Here is a 14359-nt window from a genome sequence, read left to right on the forward strand (position 1 = left end):
TCAGACGTTTCGATCTTGTTATTCACGACACGCGTGTACGTAATGGCAAAATATACAACATATCTCGACTGTATCAATGACTACTGCGCCAGAGCCCGGGACAAAAGCCGAATATTGCGTCAGCTGACACACATCCCTCGCATGCCAGAGCCGCTTTCATCATCGCTCGGCGCGGAATAATGGGAATGTGAATGAGATTTCTAGCCACGCGATGACCACTGACCTTCACTGATCGATAACCAATAAAATGCGTCATTAGTAATCAGATTACCATTAACTTTGAATGTCACCGGGAATCCTATACAATGAATGTCGTATTCTGAAGCTACTTTGAATTTGACGAGGTCTAATTCGCTGATAGTGCGTGATAATAGCTGCGACCTAACTTCAACAGTCGCACGGTATCATCAAGTTCGGAATAGGAGCCGTTTCAAAGGAGAGTACCGTGGCGATGGTGCTTTTTGGTACGTCGTGATAACAACCAACACCAAATACGATGTCATTCATAATCATGTCGTTAGTTTACGCTCATTATCGAATACTAACACGGATACATCGTGGTTGTATTTTTAAAGTCTTACTACATATTGCGTTTACTAGCTTGATGAATGGTAACAATAGTCTTTTTGTTTTTTCTATACTATATTGTAGACTATATTGTAGTCTCTGCCAACTATAATTGATCAGTACGGTTGGGTCTGTCGTTTTTAACGTAGTCATTCGGTTAGCAAATAGAGAACAAATCCGCCACGATGCGGCAGCTGTTTAAGAGGCCTTTTACCCTCGCGTTTATGATATGTGCAGACTGGATCACATTCGAATACATATACACACTCTTATATTTATACCGTCCAATATGTTGTCAAATCGAGTATGTGTTGCGAAATCCATCATAGAGCATAATTAAGTAATAGGTTAACAAATCCGGTAATTCATCATTCGATTCGGGATTTGAAAATTAATTATTCCATTAAAAACGTATCACTGGGGTCCGTTTGCAATAACCTGGGAAGAGGATCAGGTAACCCAACGATTTAAACCGTTTCCATTTAAAAGTAAAAAAATGTCGGCGCTGTTTTAAATGATATATGTACAGGCAGTGCTTACTTGTGCGGGTTGCTTAATGTTATTTTCGTAAAGGCGTTCGCTCACTTATTGATGAATCTAACGTAAGAAACAGAATGAAAAGTATTCGGTAGCTAAGTGCACGTGAGATAGAATTTCGTTTTACAGGACACGGCATTTACCCGTGTAGAAGAGGATTACCGGTTACCGATTGTAACGAAACATTGAAACGCAGGCTCTCGGTTTCTTATCTCGGGTTTCGGATTTGTATGAATGCATATGTATATGTATATGAGCATGCGTTTTTGTTTAGAATTCCCATACATACTGTAACAATTTCCTGAATAGTATTTATTTAGAATTAGCATCGTTGTGTAATAGTATACTGATCATTATACCACATTCTACTTTTTAAGCGAATGGAATATCAAATGTTGCTAAAAAAGTTGAATATCGTATATAGAGAATCCCGCACCAATAAAACGAGAACGATGAAGTCCGAAAAGTTTCCCTAAAGCTAGTAATTTATTGAATTTTCGACTATAACCTATAACATAACCTTATAGTCTTCTTCAGGAATGCTAACGCAAATCGGACTTCAATTTTCTCGTCTCGAGTGTGGAATTCTCTTTATATCGTTACAACATGAAATAGCGTTTCACCAATGTTTATTTTGAATATCGTATAATGTCCATTTTCATATGGTCACCGAGCGACTTGATCGACATCCGAAATGCTCCAGTTCGCACAAATGAAAGATAATCAATGAAAGAGACAAAGCAAACATCAGAAATTCCAGACATATAGAAACCCTAGAACAAATAACGGCGAATAATGAATGGTCCATTATTGATGCTATACCAACATTTGTTCTGCCAATTTCGGAGAGAAGGCCGGGTTTGTTTAAAACACGGCGGAAATTAGCGACAGACAACTGTCCGTATCCCTGCGAATTTTGTGACTGAGGTAGCCAACGACTAATCGAGGGGTTTGAGTTTCCGAGTCATTTATTTGAAGGCAGGTTGGCAAAACAGGATGAGATAATTAATTCAAATCGAGGAAACATCCTAATTCGATTACTAAGAAAGATAAGATCAAATGAAAAAAAAAGTCAATTCGAAGAGAAATCTTCCACGAAATCCTCAGCGATGCGGTTTGCGGACACGCTTCGAATCCTAACCTTATATGACCTAACCGAAGACCCCACTTGGTCAAACGCCCAGCTGATTAACGGCAAACTATAATGACCTAATGTGACCAGTTACTTGTAACGCCGCAGGCGGTGTGGATTAGGCGAAATGTAAACAGTGAATATACGTATTTTCGACGCGGTCAAATGTGTTTTAGAATTATTTTAACATAATTATGATGCATACGCGCTAGCCTTTGCTGAGTTCATTTTTCGACAGGTGTGCGATATGGACTTAATTTCCACATCAATTCCAGCATCTTTAATGTTACGTATGAATATCACTGTGGTCTTCGGCAACATAAATCATCCGATAGGACCCTTTCAGATTATTATTTCAGTCATGAAATATAGCCATATTCTGTCAATTTCGTAGCAACAAATCTTATAATCAGAAGAGATTTTACTCCGATACATTAAGCTATAGACTAACGATGTTGTAAGCATTAGTGCGATACAAAATACTTACAGCAAATTTTTGTCACGGGTCTAGATTGCTTTTGAGATAATCTAGCTGTTTGAAACCGGCTAGAAAGTTCTTAGGAACTCGACATATTATCACAAACTAACCATTCCATAAAGCTATGGTTTCTTCTCTTAAGATCGACGATGGAAATTGAAACTGCTAATACTAAGTTAATGGAAGGCTATGGCAAACCATGAGACTATCGATTTACTAAGTTACTTACTATACGGACAATACTGAAAATGTATCATTGTTATTTTCTATAAATCATAACGTTCCGATGTGTTATACGGTTTTATGGGGATGACTCGATAAAACGCCGCAATTCTACTCAGAAGGCATTAAGTAACCGAGTCAGAACAAAGTGTCCCCTATCTGCGAGTACCAAGTGAAGACTACTAGGATTGATTTATCTCCTTAATACGCATCATCGGACTGAATCTAAAACGCGATTCGAAGAGAAGCCACGTCGAATAACGGCATGCTCGAACTAATCTACGACTAGCACCGCGCAAATTTCTTATCACAATCCGATTATTATTTATACGTGGTAATGTTTTCATAGACTAATGAATCATTTCTCTATTTTTCGCTTTATATTTCAGACTGACTTCGCCGTCCGTGAGACGACGTTTACCTCGTCGTAAAACACCAGCCGTGCGAAATCATTGCAGAAACCGCAGGAAGCGGGCGACCGAATAGAGACCTGTCATTCGACCCGACAGATCTCCGTTCCCGTATACTACAATTATATTTAAGTGCCAGCCAGCAAACTGGGTATATCATGCCCGGTAATCTGCATTCATTACCGACGATTACGGCTTCTTAGTAAAAGCGCAAAACGTTCTATATCTGCCGATGGATAAAACTCCGAAGATGTCGAGGAATATCCTAGCCGAACAAGCCGTTATGACGGCCGCGTATGGGATAATAGTTCTGTGCGGGTTGGTCTTAAACGCATGGGCAGCACTTACCATCAGTACTAGGCGTCAGCTAAGGGGATCTATTTACGCCTTTATGATATCACTCGCAATGGCTGACTTTCTTATGGATTTGTTGGTGTTGCCTTGGTTTATCGTAGCCATGTGGACTGACGACTGGGATATCTCCCAACCACCCTGGCCGATGATCATTACCTATTTGCCGATGTTAATCTCCTATCTGTGCTGGGTTTTACGGTTTATTTCGGTAACATCTGTGTTGGCAATTGCCATCAGTCGATACTACGTGGTCATCACTGATTCGGCTCACCGAACGGATAAATCAAATATAACAGTGGTAGCTGTGGTTTTAATTTGGTGGCACGGCCTGCTAAGCACGGCTTTACCGCGTATGTTGTCAACCCCAACAAGCGCTGTTTGCCTGACGACTTTCGCGCTGCCGAGTTTTATGATGGATCGAATCTCATCATTTTCGGAATCAGAATACGCGGTCGAAGTGAACGTCTTCATAATCTACATCACTACACTGATGGTCATTGTATATCTGTATTATAAGATTCGATGTCACTCGAGCAATAGCGGCTCGAAATATTACGTCAGACGCACTACGACCAATCAAATGGAGCAGCTTCGCGTGCAGAACGAGGCTACCGTCGAACTGTTGCGCGAAGGTGTCGTCGTGATCGACGAAACTTCCGCCAGGGAAGTTTTTCAATTGGAAAAATCTGCCGCAAGCTGTCAGATTATTTCGTGTTACGTTATTTTATGGATGCCGTATTTCGCGTTCAACCTATTCCGCGCGTTCTCCTGCGGGAACAAATGCAACGACAATGCGTATATTTATCGATATATAGATTTTGCGACAACCTGGTTTACGTTTTTATCAACTATTGTTAACCCTATTCTGTACGTGCTGCGCAACGAGCAGCTGAAACACGACATAAAATCACTTAAACTGGGCGACATGGACTTGAATACGCGCCGGAATAACTCCGACGAACAGCAGCATTTATTGGAGGAGATCAAATATAAAGCCCAGAGTAACAATATCAAAGATACATGCCGATACGAGCGGACTGATGTGGAAAACGACGACGACGATTTATCGGATTGTTCCGATAACGAAGAAGAGAATCTCATATCTGTGTCGACTATAAATTTGCACGAATTAGACAGTAGTAATAACAAAGGCAACAACAACACTTTATCGAGCAACGCTTCCAGTAGGAACGCCACCACTGGTAAAAGTAGCAAAAACGACGAGACCGATTCGGGATTAGCTATGACACGCATCCGGCCTCATAACCGTCCTCAGTCGCCTCCGTTCCGGTCGAATTACGACGCGTTGCCCGGAGACGCGGGCAGTTTACCGCGCGGAACGAGCAGCAGTACCAGCGAGTTCGACGACTCGGACTCGAGCGGGGTTTGGCTGAAATCCAACGGCGAAGAGTCGGCGACGATTAAACCGATTTTGAAGACGTTTTTGCCGCGAGTCGACGAAATAACTCTCGACCGGTCGCAAGTAGATATGCCGCCAAAATCGACCAGATCGTTGCCGCGCGATCGAAGAATGAGCGGCTCGCATGGCTCCGAAATGATCGTAGTCAGTCCCCGGGTTCCTCGTAAAAACGTGAATTTTGTCGAGCCACCACACTGACAGACTAGCTAGAACATTAAAACATCTAAGAAATAGGAAATATATAGATTTTCGCACTTTTTATACCGCAGTATATGGGGCTTTTTCATTCTTCAATACATGTCAAGACTTCTTCTTTATTTAATAAACAAAATACCACCGGGTTCAGTTTCTTGAAAAAAAAACGAAACGGCGTTACATGTATAAACCAAATCATTAAGAAATCACGATTAAGACATCAAATATTTTATGAAGCTGGGCCCTGGATTGATTTTTAAAATATCTGTTACACTCGGCTGTTTATCCGCGAGGACTTGGTGGCGAGTGTTCAATCGAAAATAGCATAATTCTGATATTCTTGATGTATTTTCAATTATCGGTGCCATGTTGGCCATCGCTTTCTACATCCCAGTAGTGTATCTGGAGATGATGCTTACAGTTCGCAATCCTCTTGATAGACACGGCGCTCTGTATAGTAGCGTGTAGCGGTATTCGATTTATAAATTCTGGTCGGGATTAAATGATCTGCGTTCTATCTCTCGTTCTAATAATTGTCGGGATTTATCCGCGGCCGGATGATGCACGAGGGAATTTCAATCTTCACAGTGATAAAGTACCCACGGTGTAAAGTTATACGCCGCTTCTGCAGTGCAGTACATCAGTATTAACCTTCCAATGGCCTATATGTAATTCAATTAACGAAATTAATCTTGAATAATTAATTCTATCAAGTGGACGCTATACGGCAAACATCACCTGAAGAATGTCGAAAAATTTGAAACATTCATATTTCCAGAGGGCTGATCTCCGCAATAAAATGAAAATTTTCACACGGCCCCTACCTAGTTAATATATGGTATTCAAATTCATCAAGCTATGTGACACAAGGAAATGAGCTTACTAGACACTATTATTCTTTCAAAATACTTATGGCAAGGACCTCCCCGTAGATCAGGCCAAAGATTTGCCTTCGTTATGTATGTTTAACCATGGACTAACTTTTGGAGTCTTATATGGTCTGAATAACACAAACTTAGAGATATAATTCGCTCGAGGCAAATAGGATCCCCGACGACAGGTTAGACGATCTCGTCGGAACAATTAGCATGTTCGGCGGTGATGCATGAAACATAATCGCCGAACGGATCGGATGGTAAAGATTGTACGTGACTTCCTGTCGACATCCCCAACAGGGAAATATAAGTTGCACTGAAGCAATTTATGATATCTACAGATCTAATTTTTACGTTTATTTATCGCGCGACAGTGAACCGTCGCATCCAAAGGTGGAACCATCAATTCCCAGCGAGCGACGTTCGGTTTATCATTCATCAATTCGATGTACGGAATTGTTGTTGACACTTGGTCCAGACGGGCGTTGATGAATGCAAAACGCGTTGTTTTCGCGGCGACATGATTACGAATTGATAGCGAATTCTCGTCTGTAAAAACGACCCGGATGTCACGTTCATTAGACTATGATGAATCGCGATACATCGACGTGTATAAAGTATATATGCATCTTCGCGGATAGATAACGCCATTTATAACAAATATATAATTCAGCAAACGACTATTCATATGTACCGAGAACGTGAACATAATCTTTAGTAATATGATCCCCTATAATCCCCTATTGAATATTCAACTCGATAGTATTGGCTTCATTGGCTGCAGTGGTGATTTAATTACCCAGAACCAAGGGACGTATCATATGAAAAATACCGCTGTCGTTTTCGGACGGCGGCATTTAGTTCACATTACGCAAAAATCTAGTTATATCCCGAGCATATCGCATATCATTCCACGGGAAAATCACCAATATTCTCCCCTTACGTTATGACAACAAATGCGGAAAGCATTTTGTTCCGTTCCCCACGGCCCGTTCTTACATTTAAAATCACGGATCTAAGATTTTCAGTAGATCAATAATGGATTCAAATCAAAAACGTAGTGCAACATCATTTTTATCGTACAATATAATGTAACACGTTCGTGCGCAGCAAACCTAACCTTTTCAAACGTTTCTCAAAAGCAAACGTGATCTTATTATTACACGAAGCTGGCCATTCAAATGCCTATTTCTTACAATGACCGGTAAAGCAAAAAGTAATTTTGTTGAAAAAAATGTCAATCTTGTTGCTGTCGATTCTAATGCCCATTTCTTGCAATGACTGATAAACTAATAAGTATTCAAATCTTTTAAAAACTAGAATAGAATACATCAGGTAATCGAAAACCGCCGTACAATTGCTAAGCAAAAAAATGCTGATTCCCACTGATGTTATCTGATGAACTCGGAACTTCTCTGCTGTCTGTTCTTTCTATCAGTTGGAGGCAGGATGTTTGATCAAAATATCAAAAGTCGCATTTGCGAACGACATTCTGTGGCTAAGAAGAATGCCTGACACCCGCGGCTCGGTCGTTATCTTTGCGTCGACTGTTTACAGGATTTTTGCGAAAGATTAGTGAAAGCCAATCGCGTAGCATTCTTTTAGTTCCATTAATTTTCATTCGAGGAACGTCGCGCGCTCTTATCAGAAAGTATCCTCTTTTCTTTTATGTAGCGGATGTGCCGGGCTAATATCAAACTCGGGTAAAGTACACGCGTATTACGTAGTCTCTATCCTGCGCGCCGAAGTGTTTCCCCTTGCGAATTACATATTTATTTGGCGTCTTTGTGAAACACGCAGACCTAATGAAATAAGTAACTTAGTTTGCCACGCTTCAGGTTTTTTTTCTCTGCGAGAAAAATCGCGTTGGCCATCACCACCATCGAGAGACGACGCCTGGCTGTCAGAAGTTCCTCGGAATTGACGCAAAGCGTTTGTAATAAGATTATGACGTATATGAAAGACTCGGGAAAACAACATCACGAAAACCCTACGCAGTTTGACCCGATATAAAAAGTTCTCCAAAGCCTTTACAGGTTCATGCGTGCCAGATAACATCTATTACCAATTATCAATATACTTATTGATGTTATCTTACGTGTGTTTTTTAGGACATTGCCAGATAGAAAATGATTTCACCGTCTTAGGAGTCATCGAACTCCACCAACTGTATGCGCGATGCACTTACGCACCACCGACGAAGACCCATATATTTTTAGGATTATCGGAAATAGATAAAAAGTCGGGCGGATTATTTAGCTCGAATCGCATAATATTATGCCGTTTATGGTGATCTCTGTCGGGAGAACGGAGCGTTCGGTAGATAGGATTTAACAGTACATTAACCATGTATAGCAACCGACAGGGCCAAACGATCGACGAGAGTTGCATGATTAATGATGTCGACTCTTCACGAGCTAACTAAGTATGAATTCTGGCGACAGCGAGAGAATCCGTTTCACCGGCGACGCCAGCGAACGACTGCCTGGGACATGTAGATCAGTTGACTTTTGTCGTCGAAGCCCCGTTTGAAAGATGAAGATTTCATCGAATATAATCCCGGCCAAAGTTTCGGAATGAAAATCCGTATGGAATTTATCAATATCGCTAAGAGCATTCAGAGACACCGTGTCATTAGTCTTTCGTCTGTATTCAATCATTTGCAATCCATCATGAACCCAGTTTTATGTTTGTTTGGGTTCTTTCGACATTCGTCATGGTGTATAATGTATTTGCGGGATGATATATTACTTGTTGCCCAGACAGCACCCGCCGTCAGTTGGAGGCCGAACGCAACCAAGCGCCAGTAATATGTCTGATTTATTAATTATGATATGATATTGGACCATATATATCGATTTGATTGTTTATATCAGCAGAAATGATGCGATAATACGACGAGACCTCGGGTTATTAACACGGCTGACTTCCCGCTGATGAAATATTCCATCCGGTACTGACCGATGAAGGCCGCGAGCCGCCTGCGGTGAGCGAATATTGATTGCGTCGAGATACGCTGATAGGTAACCAACCATGGTTGGTTTGTTCCAGACAACAGCAATTTCGGATATAAACAACTTACACGTGAAGTGAATCAGAATGAATCATGCATTTTTTTTTTCATTTGTATAATGCGAATTTTCATGAAGGTTGAAACCTACGGAATTGCTGGCCATATGATTCACTTTTCTAAGTCGAAATTTCGAAGTTTTTTTAACTCGAATTTCGACTAAGTAACTCGATATATGTAAATACGATACTGTCTTAGCATAGAAGTGTAAGCGAACACTTCTATGGTCTAAGCAAACACGATAACGTCATTCCCAAACTATTCGTCGAATGGGTGCAAAGTTAGGGCGATATCGACAAAAAACTATTACAACATCGTTGAAGTCACGTTGTTCACAGTGGAACAAATTAATGTATCTGGTCAGTCACGCGTATCGTGCTTGCTAAGGCAGTATCGTATTTCGGCATTGTTTTTGAAGAAAGATAACTGTTGCGCCATAGTGTGAATTTTGCAAATATAGCGGGCGCACGTGAGTTAAGAAAAGCCCAAATTTCGAATTAAAAAATCGAAATTTATACTAGTAAAAAACGTGTCATGGAACTAACGTTATTATTCGTTTATGGATTTGACCTTATTTCTTCACTGAATTTAATGACCCGACCGGCCATATGGGACGCAACTATCTTCAGCCCAAACTAACGTTATAATGAAAACGATGTGGTGATAGTACAAGGTACGTACCGGGTTCCTAGGCCATTCCAACGACTGTCAGACAATATCGAGTAACAGAATCGAGACGAAATAAAGGCATGAAGAGAGATTCATTTAAAAGAAAGGTATCGCTCTTTATTTTCTGACTACACATTCATAGACGAACGTATACCTTATACGAACAATAATATCTTAAGAAGTTTTTAAGACTGTCTTGTGTCTTACAGTCATCAAAGCACCAGCGGAAATTAAGTAACAACTAAGTTCAAAGTACAAGTACATATCTTGATTATTGAGAGATTCTTAAGGAATGTTAAAAGGTCAGTAACCTATGCAGCAATTGTTTAAACCACAACAGTAAAGTTGCCAACAGACCACATGCACATGCTTATGATATTAGAAGAACCAATAAGTTAATAATATATCCTTTTATTTAAATTTGAAATATTAAAATAGGTAAATACACAATATTCTTTTTCATTTTGCATAATTAAACCCTACATTCCGTTAAAAGATATGACGAAAATACCCTATGATATTTCTAAAGACCATTTGACTAGAATGCGCTGTAAAGCGCAGCGCCAGCCCCGGGTTGAGTGGAAAACAATGCTACTTTTTCTTGGCTCCTGAGTAGATCGGTGCTTTGATAGTAGCATGTACTGACTGCTTTCATAAACTCGTCGACTTTATCTACAGAAACTAATGAGACAGCGCACCCGCCCCAACCAGCACCGGTCAACCGAGCTCCTGCTGCACCAGAATTCCTGAAATGAGAAAATCTTATTAGTATAATTATTCAAGATAAAGTAGGCTCATTTTCATAGCATTTTGAGTCACTTTGGCTCCAGTTCATTACAATCATGTTGGGATCATTCAATTATTACGTACGCATGAAATTTGAATTTTTCAACCCCCCTCCCCCTCTGTACGCAAAATCGGCCATTTTTTCACATACATTAAGCATTACAGTACGCAATTGCGCTGACCCCTATGCGTACGTAATAAATGAATGACCTCGTTCATTTTGCCTACTCTATACTCAGTATGAAATAAGTCAAATTCGACCCAAAACGACAAGATTCCCTTGTATGGTTTTTAAAGATTTTGAATTTCAAACGCACTGGCAAATTTGTACAAGACTATCGAGTTCGGTACAGCTGCACTCATATAGATCTCTACAACTAGCGTGACTTTCGTTCATCAGTTGTCCGAGCTGCTGAATCGCATTCGAACGGTTATCGTCGCAAATTTCTTTAAACTGCAAAACTCTTCTGGCTTCGCTGTAGACATGTTTCGCTCGCTTATGTAGTTCGAATTTATCGACTGAAATACATATATAACAGGATGTTCGAATTAGTTCGAATACATGTAGCTCGATCTAATAATCTCGATCAATCAATCAGCATCATAAATTGCATGCGTGTCATTCAAAATCACACATCATAAATTACCATGTAACGTATTGTGACTAAGACTCAAGCCATTCAATTCATCCGCGGTGACCTCTAGAATTTTGCACACTTCTTCTTTAGTATAGGGTTCTTTATGTAATACATCATTGACAAGGAGAACCATATCGCTCAGTGATAAGCCGGCCGATTTCTGCACGTCTACCAGCCTTTTCAGTTCTTTCCAAGGAAAACCTTTTGTTTTCGCGATAACCTGAAATTGAAATGAACCACAACTTGATGTTTTTTGCAATTCTGTTTCAAAATTACGATCACAATCTAATACAGGGTTCGTAGCCTCATTAGGTTATAGATACTATCATGGAAATCATCTATTGAAATGACTTCGGTAATTTTGAGCTCAATTCTAATCTATGACTCTCCAAACCTGGAATAAGTTCCTGTCAAATGATTCACACAATTGTCACACTCCAATTAAGGAGTCAATTGCTGTATTCGTTTTTGATGTTACCTGTGCCGCGAGTCTGCATTCAACGACCCTAGTGTTAAACTGGGATGTCGCCGCTTTATTCAATTCTACGCATGAATTACTAACAACAAACGCTACCCCGGTCGGTAATGTCACATCCGTTGCCTTCAACGGGTTAAACTCTATCAACTTAGCCTGCGAATAGATAACAACAAAAACTCTTGAAATGATCAAATTTTAATGACAAATCAGAATGATATAGATAGAGAAAACTCACAGTTCCAGACTCGGCTAGAAATGAGATGGATTGATCCATGCCTCCACCTATTGTTCCAATATATCGCTCACACTTGGTGCATATGTCAGCTAGTTCTAACTGAAAGTAAATTGAATGTTCTACCAGATCAATTTCACAAAGATTTTCAGTTAACAGTAAAATTAATTTTCTAGCATTTCTCGAGTGAAAAGTCTACAGCTAGTTAGCAGCCTTGTCGGAGGTATTACAGTCATTAATCGGGAATGTGAGCCTATGAGTTCTAGGAACAACATATCCCATCTATAAACACTGACATTTCTTCCATGCGTAAGTGTATGAGGAAAGTTCCATAGCATGTGTAGATTCAAAAACAAATTCTTACACACGTACCCGTGAAAACGATTTCTTATTCAAATGCATAGTAGCCAGTCCTGAAGCACAGACTAGAGCGCTAGAGCTTGACAAACCGGCGCTGCGAGGAATTGATCCACAAAGAAGCACATCCATTCCCAATAATTTACTAGTCCCGATCTGTTCAGCAATACCTCGATAGCCACAAAGGAAGTAATGATACCATTGGGGCTGATTTTGGTCGATTTCTATTGCATCGACATCAACAGAGAATGGCCTGTAATGAAAAGCGAATTCAATGCCATTCAATTCTTTACATTTCAACGCTCGAAGAAATGAATCAGCCTAAACACTGAATAATTCATCGCCATATCATGGGGAATTTTCTGAAAAAGTTATGGAAAGATGCAGACCAGACATACAAAACAAAAAGCTAAGGTCTCATAAAAAATTTGATATATATATGGGAATATCTTAACTGAAGGTATCTCAGTCCAAAAACATCTTGGCCACTTACGGATACTGAAGATCGAAGTTACAAAGGTTGATTTTTCCGACATTATTATCTGCCACAGCAATGATTATGTCTTGTTCCAAGGCCATCGGTAGAACAGCATAGCCACAATAGTCGATATGTTCGCCTGAAAATAAAATCACAAAATGAATATTTACGGGATACAAATAACAGCAATATATTTGTGACCAGATCAGAACGAGAAGGTATCAAGAAACGGCCCTCTATAATGGAAATGTAAACAAGATCTCACCAATTAGGTTAACACGTCCAGGCGCACGGGCGTAAAAACTTGGCAGCTTACCATACTTGTCGATAAAACGCTTTTCAATTTCATGGTACCTAAAATCAAATCATATGATCAAGAGATTGATGAAATAGCAGGGATATAATACCAGTTTACTGTGGACAATACATAACTCTGAATAATACAGCTACTTTGTTTCATTAGGCCTACCAAGAATTTTCAAATGAGCAAGAAAAACTGAGTTACAATACGAATTATTAAATAATATATTTTAGGTTTGTCCACAAAGATAAAGCTGGTAGGCCTATTCTTAAATCCTAGAATTCAGCGCTGAAGAGAATGCGCATAGGGCCATCCTTATTACCGAGATGACACATTTTACCGAGATGAAATGAAATATAGCATATTTATTTATTCCTTATCGATTTTAACAATTGAAATCTACTAATAAATACCTTCTAGAGTCATATTTTACATATTTTTTTTATTAAAAAAAATTTTGACTTCGAATACGTAAACTCGGTTAGCAATAAAATTTCATTGAATAAGGATGACCGTGCGGATGGAGTTAGGCTACTCTGGATACCAGACGATGTAGGGGTTATCGGTAACAACTACCGGTACAGCCCAAAGGCAGAGACTAGAGAAGGGGGTCCTCCTTATTACCGAGATGTTACCACTGTCTGATGTTTATGTTTGCAAACATTGCCATTGCGTTAACAGATATTTGTTTTCCGAAACACATTGCTACCTGTTTTTCTTCGACTTGTCAATTTTCTCAACATAAACATGATCCGCCATCTTGTCATCATGTGACACGAGATGAGTCGACGAACGTAGACTGGTTGCCGGTCTCTACCTTCGGCTGCGGACACCGATACGGACTTATTTCTACATCGGCACCAAAAAGCCGCGGAATCCATCCGACTCGACGGCGCGTTTAGTGTTCATAGATATATATTATTATATCTCAGTAGGCCCAGTGAAAAAAAAAAAACAATCACATACAACGCCGAAATGGCAACCGCCCGCAGACACCAGCAGCCGCAACGTGTCGCGGCACAGTCCGTAACCCACTTGAAGTGTTCAATTTGGTCCCCGGAACAACCCGCGTAGAGGCCAAAACGCGGAATGGTAAAATTAATTTTCCTCAGGGGTTATGTCGAGCTAGGGACGTTTTTTCGCCAGCATGCTAACAAAGG

The 14359-nt window shown here is 40.1% G+C and overlaps 2 protein-coding genes across 2 annotated transcripts; one reads left to right on the top strand and one right to left on the bottom strand.

The window, feature by feature from the left end:
• The first annotated feature begins 411 nt into the window (after positions 1 to 411).
• LOC141906032 (5-hydroxytryptamine receptor 1D-like) lies at positions 412 to 5394 on the top strand. The gene is made up of 2 exons (XM_074795180.1): positions 412 to 464; positions 3326 to 5394. The coding sequence occupies exon 2, from the start codon at positions 3579 to 3581 to the stop codon at positions 5316 to 5318; it is 1740 nt and encodes a 579-aa protein (XP_074651281.1). The 5' UTR covers positions 412 to 464; positions 3326 to 3578; the 3' UTR covers positions 5319 to 5394.
• Positions 5395 to 10046: 4652 nt separating this feature from the next.
• Positions 10047 to 13997, bottom strand: LOC141905130 (N-acetylgalactosamine kinase-like). Its single transcript, XM_074793903.1, has 9 exons — positions 13909 to 13997; positions 13164 to 13252; positions 12914 to 13037; positions 12436 to 12673; positions 12067 to 12165; positions 11832 to 11984; positions 11363 to 11573; positions 11033 to 11234; positions 10047 to 10675 (listed from the first exon to the last, which is right to left on the bottom strand). The coding sequence occupies exons 1-9, from the start codon at positions 13956 to 13958 to the stop codon at positions 10468 to 10470; spliced, it is 1374 nt and encodes a 457-aa protein (XP_074650004.1). The 5' UTR covers positions 13959 to 13997; the 3' UTR covers positions 10047 to 10467.
• Between the last annotated feature and the right edge of the window lie 362 nt (positions 13998 to 14359).

The sequence above is a fragment of the Tubulanus polymorphus genome, chromosome 5 (assembly GCF_964204645.1).
Source record: "Tubulanus polymorphus chromosome 5, tnTubPoly1.2, whole genome shotgun sequence".
NCBI classification, from domain to species: domain Eukaryota; kingdom Metazoa; phylum Nemertea; class Palaeonemertea; order Tubulaniformes; family Tubulanidae; genus Tubulanus; species Tubulanus polymorphus.

Excerpts from the sequence above, each read along its gene's own strand:
- LOC141905130 (XM_074793903.1), bottom strand. The coding sequence starts at position 13,958 with ATGGCGGATCATGTTTATGTTGAGAAAATTGACAAGTCGAAGAAAAAC. Across the intron at positions 12,674-12,913 it reads AACTTCGATCTTCAGTATCC|GCCATTCTCTGTTGATGTCG; the intron begins GTAAGTGGCCAA and ends TTTTCATTACAG. Across the intron at positions 11,235-11,362 it reads TAGTCACAATACGTTACATG|TCGATAAATTCGAACTACAT; the intron begins GTAATTTATGAT and ends TATGTATTTCAG.
- LOC141906032 (XM_074795180.1), top strand. The coding sequence starts at position 3,579 with ATGGATAAAACTCCGAAGATGTCGAGGAATATCCTAGCCGAACAAGCC.